We start from the raw sequence: 19108 nt of genomic DNA, 5'->3' as shown, positions 1-19108 counted from the left end.
AAAAGGCTTGAGGAGGAAACCTGGGAAATGTACTTAAGTCAGAGAGTAGCACGTGGAGGAGCAAGGAAGTAAGGATGTGAGCATATTGCCTGGCGCTTGACTTGCTCAGCACCTGAGGCAGATCTGGAAATCACAGGGAAGACCACGAGACAATACCCACGCACCCTTAGAATGTGAACCCTGCTCTTGTGTTTCCCAGACCAGAAGAGGATGATACAAAAGCAGACATTGTCATGGTGTTCCAGCCTCCCGCTACAGGGCGAAGAACCGTAGGGAAAAAGACGCACCATAGCATCTTAGATCAGAAGACAAGGAACGCAAGAGCTTTGCCAGCTGATGTCTCACTGGTTCAAGTTAAAGGTAAGTAGGCTGATTCCCACATGATAGAAATTCTTCATGTACTCGTAAACTCACTTGTCATTCCCATTCCAAAGAACAGTAAGAAACCGCATGGAAAAAAAATCAACCTAAAGATGAGGCATTTGAAATTTTGATTATTTTCTGACGAAAGCATGTCTGACATTAGTCATCAAGTTGGTTTTCCTGGAAGTAACTGATTGGTGCTCATCTCTTAATAAAAGCATCTTTACTGCAAACAGGGTTAACCCAACCCAGCCGCTTCCTCCATGATTAAGCAAGTGAAATTAAGCAATCTTGATTTCTGGGTTGGACCTTCTAAAGACACAAAATCATCTGTAGCCTTTAAAAACCTAAGTAGTTTCTGTACTTGATGTATTGGAAAGTTTCTATTCTTCTTCCTATAGTATTTAAAAAAAGAGGTAACCTGCATTTAGAGCTGCTGGAGCCATCTGAAAAATAATGCCTTGTGAACCAGTGGGAAACAAGTCACTGTAATTATATATTTATATTATTCCATTTTTCTCTTCTCTGTTTATCTTCTAATATCACCTCTCTAATCGTACAAAGTCCATCTCTATCAAGGTCCATTTGTACATTTTACATACAGTAATGAATTTAATTTATATATCTTAATGAAGTGTGGACATTCTATTGCATTGCTATAACATTTTTAAGAAAAATAATAATTAAAAGGAGCCAAGATTCAAATCTAGGCATCTAATTTATTGATGGGCATAATGAAAAGGGGATTTCGAGCTAAAACAAATGTTGGACCACTACAACCTTTGTCTCCTGGAAATTCATCCTTGTATCAGCATATTTGAGATCTGAGGAGCCCATGTAGCCAGACCTCTAATTGCCCTGCAGACTGTGTGCAATCACAACATCTACCTCCAGCAGACAGGTACAGATTATCTCATAAACTCACTGGACACCAGATCTATGACAGTAAGAGCAAGTGCTTTGTATTAGAAATCAAACACGATGCCCTGCCCTTGTAAGGGTCAAGCTGACTTTTGAAGAGGAAACCTCATTAGGAAATTAGCAACCAAGGTAAATGGATCACCAGGTGCTTGCTCATATGACATGAAACCAGTTACTACGAGCAGACATCTACAGACCCCTCCCAACTGGAAGGAAGGAGCCTGCCAAAATTATGATCCATCTGAAGTGTTGCAGTTGTGAAATAATGTCTATTCTGATGAGCTACATGACAGGCTGTCTGTAATTTCCAATAATGAGTTAAATTTTCAGGAACTCTAAGGCCTGCACTATCCAGAGATAAAGCTTGACCTGGGCCTTGGCTACCAGGCCTTCACGTTCCATATGGGCTCAGCTTGTATGATTCATGTACTTTAATGATTGCACTATATGTAAGAAGAGGAAGTTCCTGTAGAGAACCTGATTTGAGCTACCTAGTTCTAAAGTCTCTTCATTACTGCAGTGTATGAGTAATCGTCCACCCCTGTGTGTGTGTCTTTTAAAACAAAAACCTATAAAAGTGCAATGACAATGTTTGTTCTTCTTGACAACACAAAAGTATGAGGAAAATATATAGAAAATCAGAAAACACAATAGAGCACCAGAAAACTATTGCTTCAGACTGGTAAATTGCATGCCCATTGGAAATTGACTAGTAGAAGAAAGAGCAAGAACTATAAAGGCTTCAGAATTTCCAAATGGACAGTGTTTAAGAGCAGTTAGAAAAGGACCATAGACTACAGAGCTCATATGGACAGTCCTTAGGGAGCAAATGTGTGTGTGTGTGTGTGTGTGTGTGTGTGTGTGTGTGTGTGTGTGTGTGTGTTTGTGTGTGTATCTGTATGTGTGTCTGTGTCTGTGTGTGTGACTGTGTGTCTGTGTGTCTGTGTGTGTCTGTGTCTGTGTCTGTGTCTGTGTGTGTGTGTCTGTGTGTGTGTCTGTGTCTGTGTCTGTGTCTGTGTCTGTGTCTGTGTCTGTGTGTGTGTCTGTGTCTGTGTCTGTGTCTGTGTCTGTGTCTGTGTCTGTGTCTGTGTCTGTGTCTGTGTCTGTGTCTGTGTGTGTGTCTGTGTCTGTGTCTGTGTCTGTGTCTGTGTCTGTGTCTGTGTCTGTGTCTGTGTCTGTGTCTGTGTGTGTGTCTGTGTCTGTGTCTGTGTCTGTGTCTGTGTCTGTGTCTGTGTCTGTGTCTGTGTCTGTGTCTGTGTCTGTGTCTGTGTCGGTGAGATGTCTTTCTATCTCTTTCCACCTTGTTTTTGCTTTGTTTTGTTTGAGACAGAGTCTCCTGCTAAATTTAAAGTACAGTGGTTTTGCCTAAACTGGCTTGGTAGTGAATTAAATGGACCCTACTGTTTTCACCTCCTCAGTGCTAAAATTTCCATATCCAGATTTTTACATGATTGTTAGAGCTCCAAACTAGGGTTTTCTTGTGTGGATGCTAAACAGTTTTCTGACTGAGCACTCTCCCTTTCTCTGTTAAGGCTGCTTTGACAGGTAAGAGCAAACTGGTAACTGCTGGGAAAGAGAGTCACTTTTCTTTCAGAGTATTGCTCCTGGTAAGTTGGCCACATTACTGTAGAAGGCCACACATCCAACAATATATCAGCAACAAAAATGGATGAATGTGAAGGTGAAGGACAGAAGTAAATAAGAGATAAAGTTTGATGGATAAGAAGGGGATGTGAATCTGGGAGGGAGGAAGGGGAGAGGTAAATATGATCAAAACACATTGTACAAAATTCTCAAAAAATAAAACAAATAAAACTATGTTCTCAGAAAACATTTTATTTAAGAGCTATTCAAAAAAATTAGAAAATGACAGAACCTAAGTTAAATTTAGACATAACTTTAGTTCTTCCATACTTTCACCATAATCTATTTTATTTCAATACCTAAGTGTGTAGAGTGGATCTGTAACTAGATACAATGTTGGGAAATCAAATGTACAATCAACTTCTTAGGTCACCACTGTTACGAAACAGCTCACCGTGTGTGTCAGAGACAATGTGCCCCATTTCCCATCACAAGGGCTGTAGTTTGTAAAACCACTAATGCTGCTAAATTTTCTTGCCTCCAAAAATGTGTCAGAGATGGTCACTATATGTAAAATATTTTTCATGCCTATACTTGGAAAGAAAAAATTATTTTATAAAAATTGGAATTAATCATCTAGGAACTGACAGACAACCTTTTAATGCAACATTCTCCCTAACAATTTTGTTCTTAAAAATCCAATTACAAAGCCAAGCATGGAGGTTGATGCCTTTAATTCCAACACTCAAGAGGCAGAGGCAGGAGAATTTCCCTAATTTTAAAGCCAACCCAGTATAAATAGTGAGTTTCAGGTCAGCCAGGGCAATGAAGCAAGAGTCTGTCAACAGTAAAAACAGGAAAGGCAGAAATACTATTTCCAATGATGCTGCTGTAGTGCTTGTCCCAAAGTCATTCCTGGAAATGGGCAATTTGTATTTCCCTGGTACTAAATCAATGAAGATCTAATCAAAAAAATTCTAATGCATGGCCATGAGCCTTGTATCTTGATCGCTACTCAAAAACACCAATGATTTAATGATAAGCTGTTAGTGGAAGGGAAAAAAAAAAGAGGTGTTCAGAAATTTAACCAAAGCAAAAGAATCAGAGCCTCTGTCTTAGTTACTTGCCAATTGTTGTTACAAAGCATTGTAGTCATGGCAACTCTTAGAAGAAGAGAGCTGATCAGAGCTTGTGGTTTCAGAAGATGAATCCATAACCTTCATGGTAGAGAGCATAGCAGCAGGCAGGCAGCCATGATACAGAAGCAGTGGCTAACAGCTCACATCCTGAAATGGCAACTATGAGTCAGAGAGAGAGAGAGAGAGAGAGAGAGAGAGAGAGAGAGAGAGAGAGAGAGAGAGAGAGAGAGCTGGGAATGGTGCATGTTTTGAACCCTCAAAGCCTGTCCTCAGCGGTATACCTCTTCCACCAAGGCCACAACCTCTTAATTCTTCCCAAACAGTTCCACCAATGAAGACCAGTCATTTAAATACACAAGACCACAGGGTGCCATTCTCATTCAAACCACCACAGGCTCTTTCCAACAGATATCATCTTTTTGGTGGGAGCAAGCACCCAACTTATTGAGGAAGTTGTTACAGAAGCATATCAGATCGGTGGGCACCAGGGGAGTTACAAATTCAGGATATGCCACCCTTCTGTTGAACAGACTGCTGATATACTGCGTTGCTGCATGGTCTAGGTTCTGTAAAGGTAAAGAAAAGTCACAGATAAGAAAGTTTTGGAATTAACATTTCCTTCGTACCCTTTCCAATGAATCATTAATTCTGCCATTATTATGAAGACAAAAAGAGCATCTTTTCTCAGAATAAAAGGGGTAGTTGACAAATAGTCACTTTCCCTCCGAAACCTAAGGGGGATAAAGACAAGCAACTTTCTTCCAGAGGACAAGGGAGGAAGCACTCAGTGGAGAGCAGTCTTTTAGTGTCTTCAGTCTCAATCTCTCTCTCTCTCTCTCTCTCTCTCTCTCTCTCTCTCTCTCTCTCTCTCTCTCTCTCCCCCTCTGTGGTTTATTCAAGAACCTTACAAACTACTTGAGCTAGAAAATTGTGTTTCTTCCATAGGCTAAACACGGAAAACTTGAGCAATTGCATCTTCACTCTGACTAGTGGGTGCCTTCAAAGATGATATGGCACTCATTATTTTCTTAAGTTTCTGCTTCATAGAGATCATTGTCACCAGCAACTCCTATAACTCATATAGGATTTATAAAAAAGTTAGCAGAATGACAAATTATTGCTTTCCTCAAAGAGAAATAGTGGCAGAGACTATTTCTGAGGAACATGGCCCTCTAGTTTGTCACTATTTTGTTCTGTGAGTCCCTTTAACTAAAATATCACCAGTTTTTATGCAACTTCCCACCATCATATTTCCCAAGTGTTACTCACTTATAAGTACAAACTGTAAATATTCGTTGTTTCCAACATGTTATTTCATATATACCTAAAGTTCATTTCCTTTGTCAGATTTCTGACTGTGTTGGAAATGAGCAGAATTTAACCTTAAGATGATCTCTTACAATATTGATACATGATAGTTACCTTTGACATTTTTGCTTATCTTTTGAGAAATGGTCTACCTTGTGATTTTCCTGAGACACAGGCATGTACCACTGACTGTGTCCACCTAAAATATTTTCTTAATCCACATCATCTAATTAGTTAGGAGCACATCTGAGAAGTACTTTAAACACAATCTATGTTGGAGCTTCTTAAAGTTTTTTCATCCAAAACTCTTTGAGAAAAACAAGCTTATATGTAATCTTAAGTAAACAAAAGAGACAAAAGCAGGCATGTTTTAGTTGAGACAAATTGTGAGGCCCAGGGGCCCGTGTAATTATTTTCTCTTCTCAACCGGCAATGGAATCCAAGAGGATTTACTCTGCACTCTTGGAAAACCACAGTTCTGCATTAACGGAAACTATTTTGTGGGTTTTATTCATCCACTATTTTCATCAAACACAATGAGTAAGAAATTACCCAGCTAATTAGATGTTGCCTCTTATATACAATGTATTTTAGAAACCCAGTGTCCTAGCTTGTCTGTTTGCTGAACTGTCTAGATCCATAGTTAGTGGCCTCTGGAAATTCCTGGTCATTATGATGACTGTATAACTACCAACTGTGAGTCCATGGGGCTAATACTGTTAGTGCATTATAGTGCATTAAAGCTTCACAAACAACATATATCCACACAGACAAAGGTTGGACTAGACAAAGTATCAATGCATAAGGAAACACAAAGAATGAAGAACAGTCAGGCCTAAAAAATGAGAGGTGCCAGGTCTGCATTGTAGCATTCTGTGGGATCCTCTGTATCAAAAGCTAGAAAGCTGTTTCTTATAAATGGTTTCATCTCTTTCAGATTGTGGCAAGCGAGCTATCCCATTAATTGCCAACAGAATAGTGTCTGGAAACCCTGCAGCTAAGGGTGCCTGGCCGTGGCAAGTTTCCCTTCAGCGAAGCAACATCCATCAGTGTGGGGGCACGTTGATTGGTAACATGTGGGTCGTCACTGCAGCACACTGTTTTAGAACGTAAGTTATTGAACTTAAGTCAGCCCCCAGTTTTCCTTAAAACTGTATTTCCACATTCTAGTAACAATCAAGTAAAATAAGAAAATATTCCTGATGCTTTCTAAAGCCATGTTGTACTTGCATTCTTATTTGGAAAGTTTAGTGGGAATAAAGGAGTACTGAACATCATCCCAGAATCCATTAATTAAGTCTTCAGAGTTTAACTAAAGAAATTGCAACAATAGCAGAAGTCATTCTAACACAATATACTGATAAATCTAGCCCTTTGTTAAGTAATGCTCTCCACTTAACATTAGTGCCTGTTTTATTAAGCACTTGGTCAGTCTCATGTGGTAAGTAATAAACTGAAGATAAAGTCTTCAAGGAGGGCAGGGACTGGGTGATCATTGATGCAGAACTGCTCAGGTCAAATTTAAACACATTGGTGGCCGAAGTTTGATTGTGATTTGCATTACATCTTTAGAAATCAAAGCTGGAATATACAGCGTGTGAGACCTAAGCTGGCCAGATCTTACATGGGAGAGTAAATTCTGAATTGGGTGGAGTACTTAAAGAGAGCTTAACAAGATGGAATATTGTTACAAAGTCTCAGATGACAAAGGGGCAGGCACCACCATCTGCCTTGCCACTCAAAGAGCAGTTCACAGAGCAGCAGCTCTCACATCACTAAGGAATAGATGAGATATGAAAATGGTTAAACCCTGTCCCAGAGCTACAGACTCAGGAGCTGCATTTTAATAAGAGCCCCCAAATCATTTGTGTGTACATTAATACTGGAGAAACATTGTCCTATGTGATGCAATCTTATTCTGAGAAATCTGTAAAACAGATAATAGAATTGTATTAACTGATCTGAAGTCCTGTCGGATTTCTGGAGGAGACTCAGAGTCAAGAAAGAACTTGCCAGCAGGCAGAGCCACTCATAGATGAAAGGGATGCCAAGATGAACAAAGGGATTCCTGGGTGGAGCAAGCCTCCATCTGCAGAGGGATCAAGCAGAGGCAATGGAGAGTTAACAGTGGCTTTATAGCAGCAACCAGCACAATTATTAAGCTCTGTGGTGCTACAGGCACTTGATTAAACACTCTAAAATTTATTTTATATAATTCTTAGACCCCTCCCTCCATGTAAGGCCTGATGGGGAAGTTCTTTCACTGAGACGTGAATCTAGAAGTACTCAAAAGTACAGATGTGTAAAACAAACAACAGAAAATACCACGTTATTATTTATTCAATGTATTATTTAATGACATATCATTAAAAATAAAAAACTACCATATTGCTTCAATCTAGTATTGAATAAACTCAAAGTACAGACATGTAAAACAAAAAAACAGAAAATACCATGTTATCATTTATTCGATGTATTATTTAACGACATATCATTAAAAATAAAAACTACCATATTGCTTCAATCTAGTATTGAATAAACATGAGAACTGACTACATTAAAGATTAATATCTCAGAGGGATGTTCTAGCATCAAAAGTTATCATACCTAAGTGAGACTATGTAACTTCCACTTTTAAAACATCAAAGTATTCCACTATCCCTTAAATATAGCCTAACCATTTTCTCTCTCCCCATAAGACACTCTGGTCCCCACCTACCTCCTTTCCAGCATCATCTTCCACTGTTATTCCATTGGTGTTGTAAACTGGCCCAAAGCCCACCTGGAGACTTGCCTCCCTCATCATCTCATAGCTCAAGATTCCCCATCAGCCATGTCTTACCCTAAATCTGCTGTTCTAAAATAAAATTTAAAAAATGCCTTCCATATTCTTACACCACTAGTACCTTACCCATTGTCCTATCTTATTTTATTTATAATCTTTAGAACTCATATTATTTGTCAACATTTTAACATATGTCTATAATTTTTCTTTTCACCTAAAATACTCATTGAACTGAAAATTTACATTTTGTTCACTTCCTTCATATGCATGATTAATAAGTATTTGCAGAGGGAACAAGCAAATAAAATTATATGTACAGTTCTAAAACTCAATAATTAAATATTAAATTTAACGGCAATTGGCTATCGGTATATGTTCTTATATTTAAGTCACGAGCAACAGGCATATTTAAATAGCTAATGAGACTATAATTGCAACCAGCTATTGTCAGGGTGGTATGTTCTACTGTATTAACCTAAATGCATGTTGTTAAATCATCTAAATGGTGTAGTTAATGGATACTGTACATCTCATGTATGCTACTAATCTTTCCTAGCAATTCAAACCCTCGCCAATGGACTCTTAGTTTTGGAACAACAATAAATCCTCCCTTAATGAAAAGAGACGTCAGAAGAATTATTATGCATGAAAGGTATCGTCCCCCAGCAAGAGACCATGACATTGCTCTAGTGCAGTTTTCTCCCAGAGTCACCTTTTCGGATGAAGTGCGCCGAATTTGTTTGCCAGAACCCTCTGCATCTTTCCCACCAAATTCAACTGTCTACATCACAGGATTCGGAGCACTTTACTATGGCGGTGGGTACCTCAGAGCAGCAAGCAGACCTCTTAGCTCTTTAACAGATCACATGTATTTTCTTGCCCTCCCTTTCTCCGCAGTTTTTGGTTAGTTAGTGCTCTTGTTTTACAAGTGACAGAAATCCGACACAAAAAAAGAAACAGTGCAGATTTAGCCCTTGTAATTCAGGAGTCTCCGTGAGAAATTTAAATATAAGTAAAATGAAGAGTTTAAATGATGTTGCTGAACCCTGGAAAACTGTCTTTGTACCTCCAAGTCCCTCACCCCCACCTCCCCAGGTTAGCTTCACAGGCTGGAACTCTAGCTCCACTCCGTGGTAGAAGTAGCTCACTGCCATACAGGAGTACAGGATTAACTGACCACTAAATATGTTTATGCCTATGCAGCTAGTTTAATGGTGGCTAAGAATAAAACCAATGTAGAGATAAATCATCAAAACCTTCTTCCCCTCTAAAAAACAATCCGACTTTATTACTAACCTATAAGGACTGTTGCTTTCAGCCATTCTCAGACACACTCTGGATTCTACAATTTGCCTTGGATATATAAATAAAAACTGCTAGAGAGTTTAGCTATCATCTTGATAAAATGCAAAATGGGCTTCTGAAAATGGAAAAATCCAATCAAAGCAGCCTGCCTTATGTATACCCAAGGAACTTCAAGAAAGAAGACTCTCATCTCAAGCTCCACCAAGGAACTAGGAAAACACTTAGACAATTATCACCAGGAACAGGCTTCGTAAACTCTAGATTCACTTCAGACATTCTCTGCAGCTCAGTTCCATCTTAGGCATGCTGAACATGCATTGCTTTCTTCATGGTCATAGCCCTGATTGCAGAAAATATTATCCATTGTTTCTTGGTTCCAGCAGGATAGCAAGGCTGATTTCATACCATGTCTGCACTTTAATGGGTTCTTTCTGCAACACAATTATGAAAGGAACATCATAAATACTTCTTAGTATAAGAGCATCCTCTTCTGGCAATAGTTTGAGGTTGGAGCAGACACATACCTGACAGAGTACATTGTGGGTAGGAATAAGATTAGACATTTACAAAACAGTCTCCCTTGAAATAGGAGGCCAAACCTTACTACAAGAACTTATGGCTTACTCTCCGAGAAAGTCCATACCCATGTATGTCAAGTCACCATCAGTAAATAGGAAATAATTGAGAGCATACCCTGTATGTTCTAAGACAATATGAACTCAAATTTGAAAACAATAGCAAAATATAACAGGAAAATGTCCAAATGATTAGAACTTAAAGAACACATCCATAAATGAAAGTTTTAGGGGAAAAAAAAATCTCTGAAAGCACCTAGAATCAAATTAAAAATACTATATGCAAACTGTATTTCTTTACATTAAAAAGATCTCAAATATATAAACTAACTGTCAACTTTAATAAACTAATAAAGATGAGAAAGATAATCTAAAACAAGCAGAAGGAAAGAAATAATAAAGATGATAAAGTAGAGGAAATGGGCAGATAGACACGAAGTTCTATATAAATTAATACTCTTTAAAGAAATGTCCGCTGTCATTGGGAAGAGAGGCCCCTTGGTCTTGCAAACTTTATATGCCTCAGTATGGGGGAATGCCAGGGTCAAGAAGAGGGAGTGAGTGGGTAGGGGAGTGGGGGAAGCGCCTGGGGGACTTTTGGGATAGCGTTGGAAATGTAAATGAAGAAAATACCTAATTAAAAAAATAAATTAAAAAAAAAAAGAGTAGACAGATTGTTCTTACCCAGGGCTGTTTACTTTTAAAAGCACAGGGAGTATTTTACTGCACTTTTCAAAATCTATATAATTATATAAATATAGCCACCTCTTATTATTTATCTCTATTACTAGGAAATGAAAATTGATAATACTTCAATAACATTCTAAAAGCTTGGAAAAAATAAAAAAGAAATGCCAATAAGTGACCGCAAAGTAGATGGGAGCTATTTAGGACTTGGAGGTATAAATTTTGGAGCTATGTTGTTTTAATTTTATTATATTTTGCCAAGAAGTTTGCTATAAAAGTAATTAGTTTATCAATCACCTAGAAAATATCAATTGTCATATTCACTAACCCTTCCCAGAAGTAGAATTGGAATTTTTAAAATTGATAATAGTCAGACTATCTATAATTATATATAGACAAAGCAGTTTATTGCCACAATTTTATATTGGTGGAAATCTTTATGTTTTGATGTAGAATTGAAGTTATATTTGCTTACATTGGTACAGAATTTGTATATTGATACAAGTTTAAGGTTTTGGTAGAAATCTTTGTATATTGATACAAATTTTAAATTTAATTTTTGTTTACACTTAGATAGGCTTGTTCCTATGCAACTCATTTAGGAATACAAGGCTTTGGCCCAGTCTTTTAATAGCTGCTATTACAAACTATTTAAAATAGTTAAAAAATACAAGTTAATAGTCACATAGCTAGACTTATGGTCATATTAGATTCTAATGTAGTTACTTATAATAAAATATTTTCACCGGTTATGGTGGTGCACACTAGTAAGATTTACTGAAGGAGGCAGAGGCAGGAGGATCATGAGTTTGAGGCCAGCCTGGGCTACACATTAAAATATCCAATAAAAAATATTCTCAAGGTTATTCAAATGGTAAATAGCTAAAAATAATCAAAATCTGACAGTTCAGTTATGCTGTGTATAGATAAAGTCTTCAAACCCATCAGAGGTCCACAGAATATGGCATTTAATATTATTTTATTATTTAAAAAATCTTTTGATTAAAAGACATGTCTGCTCCTGAAAGTAACCCCATTCTACTTCAAAGACAATATTGAGCATCCATACCTCCATATAGACTTGATTTAAGTATAGCAAGCTAGGCACTGTGAGAGAAATGCCCTAATTTTTTTTTTTTTTTTGCAGAATGCGATCCAAAAGGACAAACGGATACAGGATAGTCCACTACTAAGTTCTGTCAAGACAGAGTAACTAGTCCTTCATAATTACTACTTCACTTACAGTCTATCAGATATTCTGGGCCAGAAGGCCAAAGAGAGATGTTCCAACATCATAAGAAATGTTGGGGACTGTTCAGGCAGTTGCCTATCTCTGTCATTTGTATAGTTTTGGAAGTTATGTCTTTGTGCTTCCTGAATACTCAAATAATATTTAATCCCTTCTCAAATCTCTGACAGAGTTGAAGACTAAATAGTTATAGTCTCACAATTACACTTAAGTTGTTTAGCATTGAAGATGTTCTAAATTTAGAAGGATGGTTTTCAGATGATAATACAAGTTAAAATCAAACATGATTTAGATATAGAATTGTAAACTCAGTAAGTTAAAATAGATAATAAGATATTCTATCTAAATTGCCAAATATAATAGACTAGTTATAATAAAAATATGTCATACCTTATAATTTACAGATTTTATATCTGAGAGAAAAGAGCCTTTCATTGGAGTAAAAGGAGAAATTGTTGAGGTTTTGCTTTTTACTGTTTATTGTAATGCAAATGCAGGACCTGGAGTCTGCACTAGCCCTTGAGACCCTGTCCCCAAGTTATTTCTGATTGGTAAATAAAGATGTTGACAGCCAATAGCTGGGCAGAAAAGACATAGGCAGGGTTTAATTTTCCTGGGCTTGAGATCAGGGATGATCAGCTTAGGGTTATCAATAGAAAAGTAGATTCTAATAACATGGAAGGTAGGTATTCACCTAACCATTGTGCTGTTTAAGGCTTATTATAAATATAAAGATCTTTATTATAAATATAAAGGTTTTATGTGTGTGTGTGTGTGTGTGTGTGTGTGTTCTCATCCAGTAACTTAAATACCCAAAGTATTTAAAGTATAAACCCCAGTTTGGGATTTAATAATTTCTACAACAGGTCAGAAGTTCAGGTTATTGGATCTTCTTTTCTGAGTCTCTCAGAACAGTAGTTTGAGCCTAGCCTCATGTGTAGCTCAAGATTTCCTTCCAGACTGGGTGCTTACATTCTGTTTCTTGCAGCTATAGAGCTTGCCTCCTCAGCAAACATGTGCGAGCAAACATGGAGAAATTATAAACCTCACCTGATTGGACCAGGTCTGCCTTGGAAAATCTCCAGTTTGATTATGCCAAAGTCAATCTGTTTGAAGATATTATTTTATATAATGGCGCACACCTTTAATCTCAGCACTCAGGAGGCAGAAGCAGGCAGATTTCTGAATTCAAGGCCAGACAGGTCTACAAAGTGAGTTCCAGGACAGCCAGGGCTATACTGAGAAACCCTGTCTCTAAAAACCAAAAAAAGAAAAAAAAATCTCAACACTTTGACACCTATAATTTAAATTTAATTATAAAAATTATTTTCATCACTTTCACCTAGTCCATCCCATCCATGCTTGGAGAAAAAGAGATAACACACGAATCTTGAGGCCCTGCTGGAGTTCTGCCAATCAGAGTATCATGATTTCCTATCTAGTCCATAGCTGAGAAAAAGAATTCCAGAACGTTTGTGGTGTTCTTAGTTTCCTCTGCTTCTGCCTGTCATAAGGACCTAGCTTAGGCTAGATCCCTACATTTTTCTGAGACAAAGCCATTTTTCACACAACAGAATCATATACAGATAAGATCTTTGTAAATGTACAGGACTGAGTGAACATTATTTAAGAGGTATTTTATCAAGCCAAGAAACAATACCAACTAAGCATGTAAATTTTTAGAAACAATCTGAAATCAATAAACACAACACTCATTAAAAAAAAAAAAACAGAATGCTGTCTTTAAAAATAAAGACTAGTTTGAAGGGCTCAGCAGTTAATAGCACTGATAAGTAGCACCGCTAATAGCACCCAGGTCCTTCCAAAGGACCTAGGTTCTGTTCCCAGTACTCACACGGCAGCTCCCAATCATATGTAACTCCAGTTCCAAGGAATCCAGTCCTTTAACCTCCACAGACACTGCAAGGATATGGTGTACAAGCATACAGGAATGCAAAACTTCAATACACATAAATCAAAATTAATAAAAAAATAAGTTATTTCTTAAAGTAAAGATTCAAAGGTTTTCCAGAAAACAATTGGCAATCCTAGTTATTTATTAAAATGAATGGTACAATCCATTTGTTTGTTTGTTTGTTTTTTTGTTTGTTTGCTGAAACAGGGTCTCACTGTGTAATCCTGTCTGTAGAACAAACTGGTATCAAACTTTTAGAGATACACGACTCTGTTTTTATGGGTATTAATGGCACGTGCTATATTTTAGTTGATTTTTTTTTCTAGGACTGCTCATGCTAGCCTTACTCTATGTAAACAACTTTTGAATGAAGAAGATTAGCAAAGAATCTCCTCTCCTCAATCCATCTAAGACTTATTGAAAAGTCTGAGAATGCTTTGTTTTTGTCTCTTTTTTTTCCCATTAAGGGGAATCCCAAAATGAGCTCCGTGAAGCCAGAGTACAAATCATAAGCAATGACATCTGCAAGAAGCGACACGTGTATGGCAATGAAATAAAACGTGGGATGTTCTGTGCTGGATTTCTGGAAGGAAATTACGATGCCTGCAGGGTAGGTTGGAGAGAAAATAATTCAAAGTCACTAAGTCAAAATCTTTCTGCCTACCCCAGGAAATACTCTATGTTCTTTACAGTCACGTGGGAAACAGACACGCTGACATTTCCAAATGTGTTAGTATCATAGCACCTAAGGACTCTTAAGTGTTTTCTTATTGAACAACCTGAAACAAGCAAAGGCTTCTTTGACCTTATCAAACACAAAATGTAAATGTCTTAGTCCAGAAGCTCTTAGGATAAGTCTTGTAATGTTGCCTTACACAACAGGCTCACAAATTACAAAGGCAGCAATCATGTACAGTGAACTGCGGAAGCTCTAGAATATAATAGAAAAGAAGTAGTCTCCCCTTCAAGAAAATGTTTGTTTTTTTTTTTTTTTGGAACAAACATCAGAGAAATGATACTTTAATGAGACCTAAAAAATAAGTAGCACTTATTATGCAGTTACAGAAAAAGAAAGAGAGAATACTTACAACTGTGAAGACGTCTACATTTATAACATGACCAGTTACTGTAATTTGTAGTCGGTAACCCCAAAAAAGCAGAAGCAGAATGGCAGGTGAGAGGGCTATTTAATGGGGTGCAAAGCTTGATTAGGTATACCCGTCAGTATCCTACTGTTGTTCTTCATGACATCTCTCCCAGTCTTCCAGAATCTGTGTGTTGTGTGTGTTTTCTGATGAAGATCTGAGTCTGTTTCTTTCCACATGCAAGAATTCTTTTGAGATGAAACCCTTGTAAATATCAAAGAGGTAAATCTACTCGGTGAAATGATGAGACTTTTGGTAGCATGGGGTGACAAAAGGCCCTGCCCACAAATCCACAAATGACACAGAATGAACAAGTGTTAGGGTGGGGGAGGAAAGAAAAAGAACAAAAGTTTGTAACACACAGGTCAGGCCAGAGTGGGATCTAATCCATAGCTAACCTCTGTTGCCAAGAGTGTGGAAGGAGACCGCTATAATTTAAGGAAGAGATGGGAAGAAGTGAGCGGAAGCTCACCAGAAGGCTTGGAGCAGACGGGGGATGATAATTCAGAGACCCGTGGAAAGATTTGTGGACCAGAGGACTCACTGGAATTGGACTCAACGAAGTATAAGAAAGCCCCTACTCATAGAAAAAGTCGCTGAAAAAAAGTGGCTCAAGTGCTGGAGAACAGGCATGGTAACCCGGGTACATGATCAGGGCTTCAGAGCATCTGATAATACACAATTACAAGCATCCATGTAGCATATAATTTTAAAATGCACACTTTCTCTTTGCCCAGTGAAGGCAACGGCAGTCTCACCCAGCACCGATGGCTAGATTTCCCAAGCCAATCTGGTCTCAGTTTGTTCCCTGCCCAGTGCCAGCTGTCTCACTCAGCCCCCCACCCCCACCCCCCACCCCCGCTAGCTTCGATAAACCTCTAATGGCTGTTCTGCAGCTATGCCCTTTCTCCTGCTCACCTTAGTCACAGGGGATGGAAAACACCAGACAGCTACAAACTATCAGTCCCTGGGAATTACAAGTCTGTTATTTCCTATTTGCTCCACAGCCTTCTCTCTCTCTCTCTCTCTCTCTCTCTCTCTCTCTCTCTCTCTCTCTCTCTCTCTCTCTCTCTCTCTCTTTCTCTTCCTCTTCCTTTTCCTCTTCCTCCTGGGACCCAGAAATCCAGCCTTATTCTCTGCCTAAGGATTGGCTTCTTGCTGTCCTTATTTCCGAGTTAAAATGGGGAAGGTTCACATGGAATCACCTGACTATGTGAACCACTCTTAGTCGTGGCAGCCCCTTTTAAGGAAGCAGAATTAGCACCGAAATACAAACAGCACAAGGACAATCCACAACACACAAACATCAACTTGGTTTCCTTATATCACCAAATGCTTATCTAGAATTCAATAAATGTCCCCTAACATAGAGGAGGGGAAGAAGAAGGAGAAAGAGAACGAGTAAAAGTGAGGATTTCTCCACCAAACATCTCAGTAAACAAGATCCAAGCACAAACCAAAAAGCATCAGAACTGTTGATGAGAAATCCCGCCTGCCAAAAAGTAAATGCTCACAACTTAGTGCAGATTTGCAATTTTGTTTCTGGTTGGAGCTCAGCTAAGAGTTTGATCTAATAAAGATTCCAGTTGTAATCACTACCAGGCACACTGGGGAGGGCAGGGTTGGACGTGGTTCTTAAGGTGATATTCAGATCACTACATAACATACTAGGTGAGAGAAGCTATCTCCATTTGACAACAGATCCCAAAGGAAAAACTACTTGCCTCAACAGAGTTTCATTGGTATACAAACCACACTTCAGGTCAGATCTCATCTCATGTCCAGCAGTAGATGGACAACACAAAATGACCTCAATTGTAATTTGGAGATTTTTTTTTGTCTCATATTGCTATGTTTGAGCATTTTCTACTGTACTGGTCTAATGCTTGTATGTATTGGGCATTACTTTCTTATTTAGTGTTGGTAATCTATACACATGCTTAGAATAAATAAGTGATTCATCAAACTTTTGTAAATGATAAACTGTTTAGCCAGTTGTTTTTCTCGTTTATTTTCAGGGTGATTCTGGGGGACCATTGGTTATAAGAGACAACAAAGATACCTGGTATCTCATTGGAATTGTGAGCTGGGGAGACAACTGTGGTCAAAAGAACAAGCCTGGGGTGTACACACAAGTGACTTATTACCGACACTGGATTGCTTCGAAAACGGGTCTCTAACTCGCTACAGATAGATGTTAAAGAAAACCGTAGCGTGTCGGTTATATGCATGTAAGAATTCAGACATCCATTTGGTGGCATTGGCACAATGAAATGAGATTAAATGGCTGGACCTAGCAATGTGAAACACATGATTTATTTCAGAATCGCATATTTGTGAAGGTGTAGGCTGATTTATCATTGAAAAATGCAGTAAAGATCCTTCATCTCTTTAAAGCAAGGGTGCATGGGATGCATTATGTGGTTTTACAGATGGCCTGGGAGAGTTTTAGAATGTGTTTTTTCTGGGTACCCTTCAAGTAAAAAACGCTTTGAATCTTCAGAGACGTCAAGGTGCTCATACAAGTCCCTTTGATTTATCTAGAGTTCATACACATCTTTTTGTCTTCTTTACATTTCTTCTAGATTTTCCAGTTTTTTCCACCACAGGAAATAAGTTTGTTACTTCTAAATGCATATCAGGGAATTTAGAAGGGACGATTATATCAAAATTTGGTGGCAAAATAAAGTGAAGTTAGTTTAAACTTTGCTGGGAATTTTTTCTGTTTTTTTTTTTATGATTTTTAGAAACACTACCATGTATACAACACTCATATCACCATCCCGATGGCATAGAGATACATAAGAGAAATACTGATTAATGGTACTTGATCAATATATAATTTTTATCCTGAAAAATTGACAGGGATGATGACTGAGCTGTTCCAGGATAGGTGTACAAGATATTTTGAATGCGCACTTACATATTTTGGTCGCCAGGGGGAGATTTTTGTCCAGCATTATCTTAAGGTCAAATAATGGAAAACTACAGGGAATTTATGTCCAGGAAGTAAAAACAAACAGACTCATGAAGGCATCAGGAAAGTGAAACATTGTTGCCCACAATAGACCTAAAGAAGGCTTTATTGGATAATTTCTTGCCTGTGAGATGTCTAAATTTTCAAGTTAAGGTATATAAAACAGCTTAACAAAGTTATATGCAATTTGCATCCTTAGTTGTCAAATTCACATGCCCTCTTTCCTTGCAAAGTTTGTTTATGGCTGCTGTATTTATTGAATCGGTGTACCTAGGACATTTCTCACTAAGTGCTATTGGATCAGTTTTCAAACTAGGAAACTCTTACTACCACTACTCACTTCAAAGCAAGGTTCTTTCTTCATATATGTAATAAATTCTCACATAAATTTTCTGCATTACAGTGGTTAACTATGATTGTGTTTCTAATGCTAAGATTCAGAAAGTGGTCTTAGAGTTGTAAATAATGCGCTCCAAACTGTCTGCTGCAGCATTTCATTCATGGTTGTATGGGAACAAATAATGTTTTAAATCTAATAAAGTTGGTGATCAGAGCATATACAGTCTCTCTGAGTCTGTGTTCAGAAAGTCTTTCAACTGATGAAGTGGAACAAAATACTCACGGGAGCAAATATGGAGACAATGTGTAGAGCAGAGACTAAAGGAAAGGCCATTCAGAGACTGCCCCACCTGGGGATCCATCCTATATACAGACACCAAACCCAGACACTATTGTGGATGCCGACAAGTGCTTGCTGACAGGAGCCTTATATAGCTGTCTCCTGGGAGGCTCTGCCAGAGCCTGACAAATACAGATGCAGATGCCTGCAGTCAACCATCAGACTAAGCACAGGGACCCCAATGGAGAAGTTGGGGCAAGGACTGAAGGAGCTGAAGGGGTTTGCAACCTCATAGAAAGAACAAAATATCAAACAACCAAAGCTCCCATGGACTAAACCACCACCCAAAGAGTACACATGAGGGGACCCATGGCTCCACCTGGATATGTAGCAGGGGATGGCCTTGTCGGGCATCAATGGGAGGAGAGGCCCTTGGTCCTGTGAAGGCTTGATGTAGGGGATTTCTAGGGTGGGGAGGCAGGAGTGGGTGGGTGCGTGCAAGAACGCTTCATAGAAGCAGGTGAGGGGTATGGAAT

General features: G+C 38.3%; 1 protein-coding gene across 2 annotated transcripts in view; it reads left to right on the top strand.

Annotated features, from left to right (window-relative positions):
* The window catches only part of Tmprss11a (transmembrane protease, serine 11a), a 58766-nt gene extending 40258 nt beyond the window's left edge, over positions 1-18508 (top strand). For both annotated transcript variants that reach the window (XM_006534840.2, NM_001033233.2), the window contains exons 5-9: positions 200-360; positions 6253-6424; positions 8657-8916; positions 14299-14441; positions 16995-18508. In XM_006534840.2, the coding sequence (XP_006534903.1) occupies positions 200-360; positions 6253-6424; positions 8657-8916; positions 14299-14441; positions 16995-17156 (898 nt within the window). In that variant the 3' untranslated portion in view covers positions 17157-18508. The remainder of the gene's footprint in view (positions 1-199; positions 361-6252; positions 6425-8656; positions 8917-14298; positions 14442-16994) is intronic.
* The last annotated feature ends 600 nt before the right edge of the window (positions 18509-19108 follow it).

This window comes from Mus musculus, chromosome 5 (assembly GCF_000001635.26).
Source record: "Mus musculus strain C57BL/6J chromosome 5, GRCm38.p6 C57BL/6J".
NCBI classification, from domain to species: Eukaryota; Metazoa; Chordata; class Mammalia; order Rodentia; family Muridae; genus Mus; species Mus musculus.
This window is presented reverse-complemented; position numbering and strand designations above follow the sequence as displayed.